The following is a 14500-nucleotide window of genomic DNA, read 5'->3' on the forward strand; positions in this document are numbered from 1 at the left end:
AACACCCAGGACAGCGGAGAGCACCGCGGTGCAGGAGGCATCTCGGGCAGGCGCCGCCGTCGCACTGCCAAGCGCAGGCTTGATCATGTCTGCGCCGCTGGGAGGCAGAGGCCAGTGAGGTTTTGGGGTAAATGACGCCGAGCCACGCACCAGGAGCACTCAGCTAGCTGGAGGGTGAGGGTCAGATGAGGCTCTCAATTAGGGACAGGCAGGAAGATGGTCGGAAGACTGCAAAGCCCTGCAGACAGAATCTGTGCTCAAAGACGGAATGAGACCTTTGGATCTGAGTCACTCACTGAAGTAATTTTTTTCCTTTTTGTGGTTCTCAGGAGTAAACCCTGGGCCTCCCACTAAATTACATCTAGAATTTTTCCTGTGCCTACACCTGCTGGTCAAAAGCAGCGGAGTTAGCAAAAACAAACATTACTTAAAAAACCACACAAAACTTTTGGATAGAGGAACAAGAAGTGCGCCAACAATCAGCGGGTGCAACGCTTACCCCCGTCTGCGCCACACCGGCACTGTCCATCCTGGACGGGGGGCGCAGAGGCTGCTCTGCCACCGTCTTCTCTGCATGGCTGGCGCCTCCCAGTGAGGCTCTGCTAATAAAAGGCTGTAAGCTGGGGCAGTGAGAAGGGACTTCCTTCTCCTGTCACTTCCGGGTGGCTTCCGCTTCCAATTTCAATATGTTATGAAGAGACGGAATTGTAGCCCGATTTTTTGTGTGTGTTTTTGAGACAGGGTCTTGCTCTGCAGTTTAGGCTGGCCTTCAACTCACTTTGTAGCCCAGGCTGCTCTGGAACTTGAGGTGACCCTCCTGCCTCAGCCACCTGTGTGCTAGGACTACAGGTGTGTGCTACCACATCCACCAGTAGTCCCGTTTTGAATTACAGCAGACCCAGGACATCTGTAGGCCCATCCTTGTGGCTAGGTCCCTAGCCCCTGAATGTAACGGGAATGAATACCATGTGCGTGGCAGCTGGCTGAATCCTTCCATGCTGGCTTAGCCAGGAAGCTAAGGGGAAGCCAGTATCAACAGGCAACAGGGCATCACGGGGACTGAGAAAGTGACGCGATAACAAAGGCTGGAAAGAGGCAAGGTGGAAATACCTGTCACATCTCCACTACTTGCCTGTCACGTGACTGGATTACCGTGAAGTTGATTGGGGGCTAACTCTAGCTGCCCGAGATGTAGTGTCTTACTGGAGAAAGCAAGCATATCCTTGACACCTGCTATGCTGCTATTGCTGTGGAGAATGCTTTCCCTCCTCATTTCAATTGGTAAGGACCCTAAAATGCTTTTCCCTGGCCCAGCCAACGGGAGATGTTGAGGAGCTTCAGGGCTACATGATCCCCCTGCTTTCTGTCCTAACACAGGGTGGAGGTCCTGACCACAACATAGTGGTCTGCCAAACTGACAACACTACACTGGTTCTGATGGGCAGAAAGGTGCTAGCAGACTGGATAGCCTAGAAACGCATGCACAGAAAAGACAGACACCAGGAAGATCCAAAGGCCCATCAAGGAGGCGTCCAGAGATCTGACCGGGGAGGAGCAGGTTAAAACAGCCCCTCCAAGCCGGGCATGGTGGCGTGCGCCTTTGATCCCAGCACTTGCGGGGCCTATGGCAGGAGGACTGCTGCAAATTCAAGACCAGCCTGGGCCACAAAGTGAGTTCAAGGCTAGCCTGCATAGCGAAACCAAGACAGACAGACAGAAAGAGAGAGAGAAAGAAAGAAAGAAAGCCCCTCCAAAGTGAACAATGCTGCTGTACTTTGCTTCATTTGCCCCTAAAAAAGGAAAATTCTTGGCGGAGCCCTTTTGGCATTTCAAGGCAATGTATACCAAATTTGTGTGTGTTATTTCAACCCACTTTTTGCATGATCAATTTTTTGAGGAAAGACGAAAGCAATGGAAAGTCTACATCCAGTCCAGGTTGAAGAGCTGCTCTATCAGCTAGGCCTTAGGACCCAGCACATTTAACACACAAATGTCTCTGACAAACATCACACACCAATAGGAGAATCACAGTACCGAACTGGAAGGTCTGGGGGCAAGGCCATACCCTCTGCTCCAGATTACTAGGTTCACTTGAAAAACATTCTGATTTTCCACTGACCTCTAGAGAACAACGACCGTTTAGCCAGGAGACATCAAGTGGCCATGTGAGCCGAGCATCTCATGAATTTAGAATTATTTGAGCTGCCTAGATATGAGGTTATATCTGTGCAGCAAAGACAGAAGGGACCAGACTGAGCAGGTCGGGAAGACACAAGCACATGAGACCCCTTCAACACAGGCACCTGCTGCTTTGCCCCCTCTCCCTCAGGCATCATCTGTGCCCATGGTGTGCTCGTGACCAGCTGTAAGAAGGAAGTAACGTGGGCCCACTCTGCAGGGAGGACTCTCCACGGTGGTCCTCACAGAAAGGGATGGCTGCAGCAATTTCTCTTGGAGGTGACGCTAAAGGACGGATAAACAGAAGCCTCCCAGTGGGCAGAGCTCTGGGCTGGCTGGTATCTTTCCAGCGAGATGGACCTACATGGACAGATGTATGATTAAGGCTGCGTGCAGGCTGGCTGCGCAGGCAAAGATCAGTATTAGAGCTCTGGAGAGGAGGCAGGGCAGCAGGAATCTGTGGATGCGCTTGTCAGGAACAGGCAGCAAGAGGACTAGAAAGCTCACGGTGGCACAGGGCCGCACGATGGGCCAGCGGTGCACACAACTCACCAAACTCACCGCCGAGCCTGTCACGGAGCAGCGGGCCTGGGCAAATGGTGAGGTGTCTCCTCTATGCAGCCACGCCGCTACTGGGGGTCAGCAGGACAGAACCGACCGCACTGCCTGCCGCAGGCTGGGTCAGTGGCTTCCTCCTCAGCAGCAACAGCACTGGAGGAGGGACTCGGGACAGCTGTCATCCTAGTGGAAGTGAGCCCATTAAGAATTTCCCTTTAGCAGGACGGGATGGCACATGCTTGTAATCTCAGCACTCAGGAGGCTGAGTCAGGAGGATCACTGGGGGTTTGCGGCCATCCCGGGATACATAGTGAGTTCAAGACCAGCCTGAACTGCATAGGGAGGCCCTGTCTAAAAAAGAAAAAAAACAAAGAACAAAACAACTTTCCGTCTAGAGTGCTCTGTGCCTCACCTTCACAGCATCCACACGAAGCACAGGGGAAGCCAGGTGGGGACGACTAACAAGGCGCCATCCCACCCCCACCAGGCTGGCACAAGCGGGGACCTGGACTCCCACCTGCACCCAGGAGGAAGGAGTTGTCCCCACCCCACCCCACCCACGTCAGTGTGGGGAGCCAGACTTCCACCCCCGCCTGGGCAGGGTCAGACAAGGCCAAGACAGAAGATTTAAATGCGATCCCAAGTTTCCGAGGTAACACCCCAGATATACACTCATTCAAAGTCACTCTGAGAACACACCAAGAACTGAGGAAATCTCAACTTGGATGAGAAAAGACAGTGAACGGATGCCAACATGTCAGTGACCCAGATGTAAGAACTGTCTGGCAAGGATTTTCAAGCAGCACCACAGAAAGTACTTCAAGAAGTCATTATGAACACACTGGGAACAAGTGAAAAATAAATTCTCAGCAGAAGAATAGCAGATATAAAGAACAAAACTTTTAAAACTGAAAAATGGCGTAATTCCAATGGATGAGTTCAACAGCAGACTGCAGGGGCCACAGGAAAGAACGGGGGAACTTTCAGGACAGAAATCGTACAACATAAGCAGAGAGCAGGCAGGCCAGACATGGACCCGTCGGGTCACATCTAAAGGCCGTACCTGAAGATCCAACAGCCAGGCAGTTGAGGTCCTGAAGGAGAGAAAACAAGCGTAGGGCTGAGAAGAAAAAATCTGCTAAACATTCTCCAAACCTGCCAGGAAGGTTAAGGCTGCAGACTTAAAAAGCTGAGCGAGCTGGGCATGGTGGTGCACGCTTGTAATGCCAGCACTCAGGAGGCTGAGGCAGGAGAATCACAAGTTCAAGGCCAGCCTGGGCTACATAGTGACTCAAGGACTGTTTGAACTACATACAAAAGTCCATGCCAAGATAGGTCACAGTCCACTCTGAAAACTGAAGACAAAAATACTGAAAGGAAAAAAAAAGAAACACCACTATCTACCAGGAAAACCAATCTGAATGATGGCAAATTTCTCATCAAAAACTAAACAGTATTTTTTTAAAAATCCTGTACGAATGATCAACTCCGAATTTTATATTCAATAAAACTATCTCTTAGTAATTAAAGGGAACTGAAGATATTTTGGGGTGACAGAAAATGGACAATAGATTTTCTTTCTCAAGTTCTTAAAATTAAGCTTAAAGCAAAACTTTAACGCTGTCTAACGCGGTTCTGCAAGTACACAGGCAGAGGCGGGAGGGGCTGCGGAGCCCAGCTCACCGTGTGACGCTCAGTACGTACAACCACCCTTTAGGGCTGGGGTTTAGCTCGGGGGCCCTGTCTGACAAGCATGAGGTTCTGAGTTCGATTCTTGGTACCCAAAAAAACAAAACACAACTTTATAGCAGCCACTGAGGAAACACCCAAAAAATGCTAAGGATAAAACATCAAAATTATATTCTAAAGAATGTTTAATAACTCATGAAGGTAGGAAAAAGAAAACAGTACAGAACAAAAACTAAAATGGCAGACTTAAGCCCTAACATATCTATAATTACATATAATAGAACAGTCTAAAAACATGAATTAAAAGATTGGCAGAGGAAAAAAATCACATGCAAAATGCAGCCTGCCTACAAGACAGTCACTTCCAATGTAATGATACGGGTACAATGAAAGAAGAGAATGGAAAAAATATCATATAAACACTGATCAAAAGAAAGCAAGAGGTGCTGGGGATATGGCTCAGAGGTACACCGCCTGCCTGCCAAGTGGAAGGTCCTGAGTTCGATTCCTGATACAAAAAAAAAAAAAAAGAAAGGAGAGAAAGCAAGAGAGACTGTGCATAGCCCAGTGGTAAAGCACAGTTAGCAAGCACAAGGCCTTAGGCACAAGTAAATAACATAAAATAAAGCAAACAAAGGTAACACAGATAAAATAGCCTTCAGGGCAAAAAAATTACCAGGGACAGAGCGGGACATTATGTAACAATAAATGGGTCAATCCACCAAAGATATAGGAGTCCCGAAGGTGTATACACCAATAACAGAAATGCACAATCAACAACAGAGATGAAATGAGAGACAATTCCACAACTAACGATGATCGAGTAACTTGACCGAAAATCAAGGATATGTAAGAATCTGCCGGGCATGCTGTAGCACTTGGGAGGCTGAAGCACAAGAACTGCTGTGTGTTCCAGGCTAGCCTGGGATACACAGAGTTCAAGGCCAGCCTGATCCACACAGTAAGACCTTGTCTCAAATGAACAAAATTTAACCAAGTAAATAAATACAAACAACAAAGAAACCCTCTGAAAACCTAAATACTTATCATAGGAATAATTATACTCCTAAGTCTATGTTCTGGAGAAATGAAAACACAAGAATCTGTATATAACAGCTCATGGCAGCTTTTTTTCCCATAATAGTTCAAAACTCGAAACAAGGCTGAGCAGGGAGCATATGCCTGTAATCCCAGAACTCTGGGAGGATGAGGCGGAAGGACTGTAAGTTTGAGCCCACCTTGGGCAACTAGAAGACAGTAAAACTCCCTCAGAAACAGGTGGGGGCGCTGGGGATGTAGCTCAGAACAAAGGCCCTGGGTTCAATTCCTGGTGCGACCAACTACAGAAAACCCCAAAACAATCAAAACATCCCTCACCAGGTGACAGACGTAACCATGTCATGACCCCCATCCGGCAATAAACAATGAACTATGGATGTGCAAAACTTGGATGGACATCAAGGGAATTACATGGGTGGGAAAAACCTCAAAAGGTCAGATACTGTAAGACCCTATTTATGCACTGTAAGACCCTATTTATGCACTATTCAGAGACGCCACAGCATGGGCGGTTGCTACGGATCTGAAATGGCAGCATGGGCTGGGGAGTGACCATCGAGGGGCAGTGCAAGGGAGATCCTGTACTGAGGGGACGTCCTGTGACTTGGTGGTGATCACAAGGGGTACAGTGACACACACTGTACGCACACCAGTTCCTGACTGTGATGCTGTACTACTGTTACGGTTTGTGTCTGGATGTTTCCCCCAAAGCATCCTGAAAGCATCATGCAGTCATGGGGGGAGGCGCTTTTCAGAGGCGACTGAATCTGGAGTTTGTGACTGATTAAGCGTCTGCGTGCTACAGCTGCCCTGGGGCGGCCAGCCTGCATACAGTGTAAGGGACAGAAAGAGGCCTGTCCATAGCTTTCTCTTGTTGCTTTTGCTGTCTTCTGCTGCTACCGACTATTGGAAACAGCCGACTGTGGACTGAACCTTCTACAAACTGTGAGCTAAATTAACCTTTCCTCCTGTAACTTTGGGTGTCAGGTGTTTTCTCTCAGCAATGAGAAAAGTAACTGAGACGACTGAGCCACAAGCAGCAGGTGGGGGACTTGGTGCGCGTATGCCGGGCCTCTTCACGACCACCGTCTAATCAGCCCAACAGCAGTGCACGGGGTGTGTTTTTAGCCTTTTTACTCCTTAGAAAGGTAATAGGAACCACGTGAGCGCCTCCTCCAGACAGGGCAGGAAGGCTAAGTGGCCCGCAGTGGTTCAAGGCAATGAGGGCTCTTCAGAATCTGAACAGACACCAGCCATCCACACAGTTCTCAGGCTGGCAGGTCCTGACAGCACTGGACCCTGCAGGTTGGAGTCAGCAGAGGACACGAGGCACGGGGCAGACCTGGAGGCTCCAATCCACAGAGCACCCGAGAGCACGCTCCTGTTCCAGCCGTGTGGACAGTGCGCTTCTGCCGCTTGTAACCATCAATCCCGACTACAACACAGGTACACTTAGAAAAGGAGAAGGCTTGCTGCATCTCAGTTTCTGTGGCCCTGTTCCTGCCCTCCTGAAGAAAAAAACTGTCATTTACGCACCCTAAGCCTTGGCTTTCTTGCCCGGGCTCCTGAACTGGCGAGACTGGGGGATAGGGAGAAGAAAGGAGTATGCTAAGCATTAAGCAGGGCTCCTCCCTGCAGCCTTGGCCTCCACCAGACTGTCGACAAAGCCAAGCGCAGGGGCCGGGAATTTACAGATGAGAAGGCTACAGACACTCCTCACTGAGCAACCGACCTGGTTACAGCTGGCTGGGACTTACGACGCCCATTTAGATGCACAAGGCAGCTGTGCGGCCATTTCTTCTACAGCACTGTCATTCTTGCTGAGCCCACTGTGCAGTACTGTAGATTTCTGTTCTGTTATATACATGACAGTACTTCAGGCAAGTTATGCAAATGAAACCCAAGTCATCAAACCAGGGTTTCCTTTGACCACTTTTGTTCTCACTACTGTAATACATATCTATATGCAGCTCCTCACTTAGCAACCAGTTCATTTAACGACCTAGCTGCAGGAAAGGGGTAAGGAATGTCTGCACATGATCACAACCTACCTGGAGGCTGGGATTCACTCATTCTAAGTCTTTACTTACTGAGGCAGAGGCAGAGGTACAGAACATGCAAAGGGACACCAGTTTCCTAGGATCAAAAACAAACGACACCACCTCCCACGTAGGCCTGCCAGGAGCTACCCCCACTGCCGCTGCTCATGGCCTGGTGCAGGTCCACTGAGAAGGGTCACACTGAGCCCAAGCTGACACCATCTCCTAGGTGCATCAGCATTGCTGGACTCCATCGCAGGACCCCAGCGCAGAGCAGAGCAGCGCAGCCGTCAGACTGCATGGGTTCCAGCGTGGCTCGCCACTGCTGCTGTGACTTCTCCGTGCCTGTTTCCTCACAGATAAAAAGCGACTTCACAGAACCCACACCTCACAGCATCTGACCTTGCTGAGACCATCACTGGCATCACAATGTCACCTTAGCTGTTTTTGTGCCCACTAACTGGGTAGAACCCAGAACAAACATGAAGTCAAACGAAAAGAAATGGAAGGGTTGGTTTTGGTGTTTTTAATTGTTTTTGCTAAGAACACAGCGGCTCAGCTCCAGCCGACTGTTCTGATGACCACTTGTGGGCAGGTCTTTGCTCCTCAGTGACCTCTTCCAAAGCCCAAAGACACCTACAGGGCAGCAACACACACCTGCTGTCCAAGAATTTGAAGCCTTGATCCTTCTACATTTTCCACCAAGAGCATCACCTTCTGAGGCTATGGCCTCTGAGCCTGCTGCAAGATAGCTGGAGACACTGTGAGACGTAGGAGAGCGGCCTTTGCAGGGCAACACTAGACTTCGAACTCTTCCGTCACTGGCCTGCACTCCACGATGAAGGTCCTTGTTCTCAAAGCCCACTCTGCAGTTCCGAGGCCTTCAAGGTGTTCGGTGCAGGCCTCAGCAGTCGCCCTCGGGATGCATGGGGGACTGACCACAAAAGCAGGACAACACAAAAGGATGCTCTTTGGTCCCTATCCACCAGGGTCAGCGTCTGTCAGAGGCAGCCCCCGGCATTGTCTGGGCTGTGCTGCTGTCGTAAGGGGTGTTCAGGGCCCTCTTTACAGAGCCTCAGCCTTAGCCCTCTCTGCTCTTTTGGTGTCTTCCGATCCTACCGGTAAAGCTGTCAACCCTGAGCCCTCGATGCTTTTCAGATTTCATCTTCCTTAAATTTATTAGATGCCTTCTGAATTTCAGAAGACAATAACCTACCAGCTAATGCAAAAATAAAGCCTAATTCTGTGTGAATCAGAGCAAGAGGCAAGGGAGGGGGCCTGGGGTTTAGGGAACCCCCTCCACTCCTACTACATCCACCCTCGACCTGCCTTGTCTGCGCCTACCAAGCGCAGTGTGCTTCCTCCTTCTGGCATGGCCCAGCACGCAGGCGAGGCTCTGGGACTGAGCTGCTGGCCTGGCCTGGATGTATGCCGCACCGTGGGTCAGGACCCTGGACTGAAGAGTCACATTCAAGGTGCTTTCCCCGTGCCTTATTTTATCACCCTGACTGGAACAGTCTAAGTATAAAAGGGAAGGGAGCCTGCATCGGTGCCCAGGTGCAGATCCAAATCCCATACCACATTGCACACAAGCCCTGTGAAGAGGTCAGGAGGGTCCCAGCGCTCCCTCCCCAGTGAGCCTTTCACTAGGACCATGGCCCTCCTCAGGCTGACACACGAGCGCAGCACAGAATAAACACCATAAACTCCACAGTTCTAGGCAAGAAGAGAGAAGTCGTGTGACACAAACACTGCAGCACCGTCCTGAGGCCCAAGCTTCTGGGCCAATGAATCGCCTTCGCTGTTGGCCCTGCTTCACCCCCGCACCGGAGACAGGGGCTGGGCTTCCCTCACTTGGCAAGCTCTGCTTCTCACTTCCAGCTCAACACCACGTCCTCGGGAGCCAGTCACACAGCCCCAAGGTCAAACTGTCCATGCCACAGGGCCACTTCGTTCCTCCTCTTCAGCCCCTCTGGGACCGCAGGCTCTCTGGGTGCGGGAACTGCCCACAGCAGGATGAAAAGAGGGAGGGGCCTGCACTCGTCTTGCAGGGACTGCTGTTCCCCCCATCCTCGCACGGACAAGGGGCGGAAAGATGACACAGCCAGTTTTCATGGCCTCCCTCTGGGATTCCTAGCAGGCTACTCTGTACACAGTGCGGTTTCTAAAGATGTTTCCTTGGCCGCTTGATGAAGCAAGAGAGATGTTCACAACAGCCATCTGACCTTGCCAATAGGCCAGGCTGATTGCAATCCTCTGCAGCCCCGGACGACATGGCCCTCTCCTCCAGGCGGGCACGAGGATGGACTGCAGAAAGCAGGCTCCTCTGTTAGATGCACTGAGCAGGTCAAGTACACCAGCATGAGGAGGAAGTGCCTCGGGTCCAAGAGTCCCAGATCTGCGCTGAGGCCACGAGTGCTGGGAACCACAGTGCAATGTGGAGGGTGCTGCTTCCCTTGCAGGGGCCATGTCACTTGGCCACATGGTTGCTGGAGACCCAGGGGCCTGACCCTGAACACAGCTGGCAGAGAGGCAAAGCGACTACCATAACGAGGTCTCCCGACGCTCGGACAGCTCAGCGGATGCACGAGTGCCCACAGCCACTGTGAGGCAACCATCACCAACCTGGTAAGGAGACACACGAGCGGCATCTTCAGGGTGCAGGAGGCAGACGCTGTGGTGCGAGAGGCAATGAGCGAGGGTCAGAGCTTTGCAGGCTTCCGCATCCCGACCCTCTGACCCCATCACCCCATCCTGAGGCCGCATTCCAAAGGACAGACTCGACCGGAGCAGCCAGACGCACAAGGATCCGTGCTTGGCAGCCATGTGACTGTAAGGACACGCAGCTCCCGGACCCTGTGAGCTTCCTTTTCCTCACCAACGGGACACAGGCACCTACTTCCCAAGATGGTTGTGAGGAATAAGTGAATCAGCCCACAGAAAGCACCTAGGATACACTATGTGCTCAGCCACAAAAGTCAGCTCTCACAAATGAGAGAGGAAAGGAGACCCAGGAGTCACAAAAAGTGACAGATTGAAGGAAAGATTTCTGCCAACTGTCGTGACATCGTTTCTTAGGTCACTCTGGGACAGGGATATAGCTCAGCAGCACAAGCATCTGCCTGGCAAATGCAAGGTGAAGAGTCTGATTCCCAGTGCCAAAAAAAAAAAAAAAAAAAAATCTTAAGTCACTCTGCAGGTGTGCGGAGAATAGCATAAAATGGCATAAAATAGCCTTGGGACCAGGAGTGCAACTTAGGGATACAGCCCTTGCTCAATATGCACAAGGCCCTGTATTCAATCCACAGCACTGCAAAAACTAATAACCAAAAATCGTGTAGAGCTCTGAAGCTCTCTGGTTTAGAAAGAAGGAAGTAAAGTAGACGGGGCACCTGCTCTCACCAAGTCTTCTACCACTTTTCTGGACTTCACACTTGGGAATTCAGAGGATGCAGTAGAGGGAAGGAGGATGGAAAGATGGGAAGGAGAGGGCAGACACTCAAAAGCTCCAGGAACCTGCAGCCAGCAGCTGGTTAAGTGTGTCCGAGCTTGCATGAGCCCACTGTCCCGGGCCACAACATGAGGGGCTGCCTCCCAGCTCGCCAAGGTCAGGGATGGCCAGGAGGTCAGAGAGGAGCGCCTGTGACTGTGACTGTGAGTGAGCAAGGACTCATTCATCTCGGGACTGATGCCAGCACAGCACTCCTCCTCTTCCCTCTGCAGCCTGCGAGCTGTGAGCACACACAACGGTCCATTCCCATTATGGAAATGCAGAATAAATACTAATCAGTGCCAGAAACCAGTTTTCATAGACCTTAGAGAAGTCTAGCTGATGTTTACCATCTTCCTTTTCTCTCTGGTACCCCGGGGGATCAAACCCACGGGCACTCTACCACTGACACTAAGCTACATCCTCACCCCTTTTACTTTTTATTTTGAGACAGGTTTCACGAAGTTGCCCATGCTAGCCTCCAATTTGTGATCCTCCTGCCTCAGCCTCTTAAGTAGCTGGGAATGCAGGCATATGCCACTATACCTAGCTTACAATCCTTTTTAAGTTCATTTCATGGAGAAATATTATAGTAGGTAACCCCAAAATAACAAAAGATTAAAACTTAAATGCAGTATCATTATCACACATAAAAAGAATAACAATTCCTTAATATCAAGTGAGAGTTCAGATTTCCAACTGTCTCATACATGCCAAAAATGGGTGGTTTTTCAATCTTCAAATATTTGTGTTTCCAAAGCCTGAGACACTGAGGTCCTACTAATCCTGCAAGAGTCACTGAACTGGATTAGAAAACCGAAGTGCAGAGAGGTGAGGCAATTTGCCCAAGACCATACAGCTAGCTGGAAAAGGATGGCCTGCCCCACCCCTCAGTGCCTGTCCTCAGTATCACTGTGTGCAGTCTGAACACTGCAGAGACTACTGGAAGCCTTAACTGCGTTACCACCTTGCCTGCAGGAAAAGGTCCTACACCCTCCAAGCAATCATCTGCACTTTACCACAGGCAAACTAGCCTGACGTCAGCGCCATCAGGAAGAAGCCAAAACTTGATCTTTATCCTAGGCCTTCATTTAGCCCGGGAACATGAGGCTCTACTCTCTTATCGGCATTGCCCAGGGCCCCAGGACCAGCAGGCTGCGGAGGACTACCTGGCACTGACGAGGTGCAACGGCCAGGCACCTGCGCTCTAGCTGTGCATCACTGTGACATCAGCAAAGGCCAAGATGGCCTAAAAGAGCCCCAGTGGCCTTGGAGTCATTTCCACCAAACCACCAAGGAAAGTAGCATTTCTATACTACCGAACTGCATTACAGTTTGAGAAAAAATAAGACACTACCCATTTCACTTTAGTATATGAAAACTTTAAATGTGCATATAATGGGAGATCCAGAAATAGAAACCACTACATATTAAATAAAGAATATGCCAAATAGCTGGGCCTGGTGCACATCTGTAATCCCAGCACTTGGGAGGCTGAAGCAGGAGGACTACCATGAATACCAGGCCAGCCTGGACTACAGAGTGAATTCAAGGCCAGCCTGGACTACACAGTGAGATTCTTTCTCAAAAAAGTAAAAAACAAACAAATGAATATGACAAACAATTCATAAAAGACATATGATATCAGAAGTAATCAGGAAAAAAGCACATTACAGAAAACAGGTATTCTCACCACCTACAACTAAAGATTACCAAACATTTAAAGGGCAGTTAGCCAGCAGCTGGGCAGAGGTTAAAGCCCATACCTCCACTTACTCTCTCTCTAGCTTCCAGAAGGTCACAAGAACCACAAGCAAAGCTGTACACTATACCAAAACACAAAACATAACCCAACTGCCGTATCACTGGAGGAGGGGTGAGACACGCTTTCTTAAATCCGTGCGGTGGGACACTAGCCAGCCTCTGAAAAGGTAGGCAGGCCTCTATGTCACCCACAGAGAAGCATGTCACAAACATGACTTATAAACAAAGGCTAGCTACAAAATAACTCAGACCCAAGGAACCCTTTCCTGCCCCCCAAATTATGTACTGTGTGCAAAAAGAAAACTCTACAAGTACCCACAGCAACCATTTTGGTGGGTGTCATCTCTGGGAGTAGCATGACGGGAACTTTTTATTTTATTTTATTTTATTTTATTTTATTTTATTATCTATCTATCTATCTATCTATCTATCTATCTATCTATCTATCTATCTATCTATCTTTTTGAAACAGGGTTTCGCTATGCAGTTCAGGCTGGCCTTGAGCTCACTTTGTAGCCCAGGCTGGCCTTGAACTCACAACGATCCTCCTGCCTCAGCCTCCCGAGTGCTGGGATTACAGGCATGCGCCACCACGCCCGGCTAAGTTTTCATTTTTAATTAATTCTTTCTGCAGTGACTGAATAATTTAAAGCAAGCACAACTGCTTTTGCAGTTGAAAAAGGAATAAAATAACCCTTCCAGCCCCCTGCAAAAAGATGCCACTATGACCTGAATAAATATTAGGCATCCATCTCGGTACAGCATCTTCCCTTAAAGCAGATGAGACCAAGGGCCTGTGGAGCGGCTCAGAACGGTCACCTGCTAGCAGTACCCAGGTAGGGTGGTCTGGAGGGAAGGAACAGCACCCTCTCCACACAGAGTGGTCCCTGCTCAACAGTGTACTCTGGAGGAAAGCATGCTCTACTCCACTGGGCTGAACTTTTTAAAGATTACAAACATTTTATTGAAAATGTCATATTAGAGCAAAAGGTGGAAGCACATGCCTATAATTTCAACACCTGAGAGCCTGAGGCTAGAGGATCAGGAGGTAAAGCCTAGCCTGGCTACCTAGTTAGACCCTAAGTAAAAAATACAAAATCAAACCAACATCAACTAGTCACCATGGAAACCAGAACGGGTAAGAGGAAGTGATGGTGACTTCCTGAGATTAGCTGTGCCCTAAGAAGACAGCAACCAACACTAAGACCTGGGAAGGTGTTAGGCAGAGAGAATGGCCTGAATAGTGCCTCTCTCATAGCTCTATAAATAATGGACTGGGACAGGCAGAAAAGGAAAAGAGTAAGCAGCCAGGTGCCACCACCACCACGCACTCCAGTTATTTACTATCTAATCTTCGTGAAACCCAGGAGTGTCACAGAGGAGGAGACTCAAACTGGCCTTTGACTTGCTCAAGAGGCAAAGCTACAAAGCCCGAGTGGATCTGATCTGGTCTGCTGCCAGTTGCACTGCAGGCCAGCGGCTGACTGGAGTAGCTGGCCTGCGCTGCAGCTGGCCGCCTTTGGTCGGCCGCTAGCTGCCCAAACTTCCCTAGTCTCCAGGGCACTCACCTGTGAGCTGGAGGCCAGCGCCTGGGACATGGGCTCCTCAGGCCCACCTGGCCCCGAACCCATGGGGCTCAGTGTGGTGATCCTGCTTGGCTGGCCACGGAGTGTCAGAGTTATGGTGGTGGGGACTTTCAGACCTGTGAGGCAGAAAGAGAAAG

At 49.9% G+C, this 14500-nt stretch overlaps 1 protein-coding gene across 13 annotated transcripts in view; it reads right to left on the bottom strand.

The window, feature by feature from the left end:
- Nucleotides 1–14500, bottom strand: part of Kansl3 (KAT8 regulatory NSL complex subunit 3) — a 60563-nt gene that overhangs the window by 3696 nt on the left and 42367 nt on the right. For 10 of the 13 annotated variants that reach the window (XR_001237010.1, XR_001237009.1, XM_013522717.1 and 7 more), the window contains one exon: nucleotides 14346–14479. Coding sequence is in view for 11 of the 13 variants with exons in the window: in XM_013522717.1 (XP_013378171.1) it covers nucleotides 14346–14479 (134 nt within the window). In the remaining 2 variants the exon portion in view is untranslated. Of the gene's footprint in view, nucleotides 1–1670; nucleotides 2920–8026; nucleotides 10198–14345; nucleotides 14480–14500 lie in introns of those variants that run through there. The other 3 variants (XM_005400679.2, XM_005400676.2, XM_013522718.1) reach the window with 2 other exon arrangements.

This window comes from Chinchilla lanigera, unplaced genomic scaffold, assembly GCF_000276665.1.
Source record: "Chinchilla lanigera isolate Chin_1 unplaced genomic scaffold, ChiLan1.0 scaffold00069, whole genome shotgun sequence".
Classification (NCBI taxonomy): domain Eukaryota; kingdom Metazoa; phylum Chordata; class Mammalia; order Rodentia; family Chinchillidae; genus Chinchilla; species Chinchilla lanigera.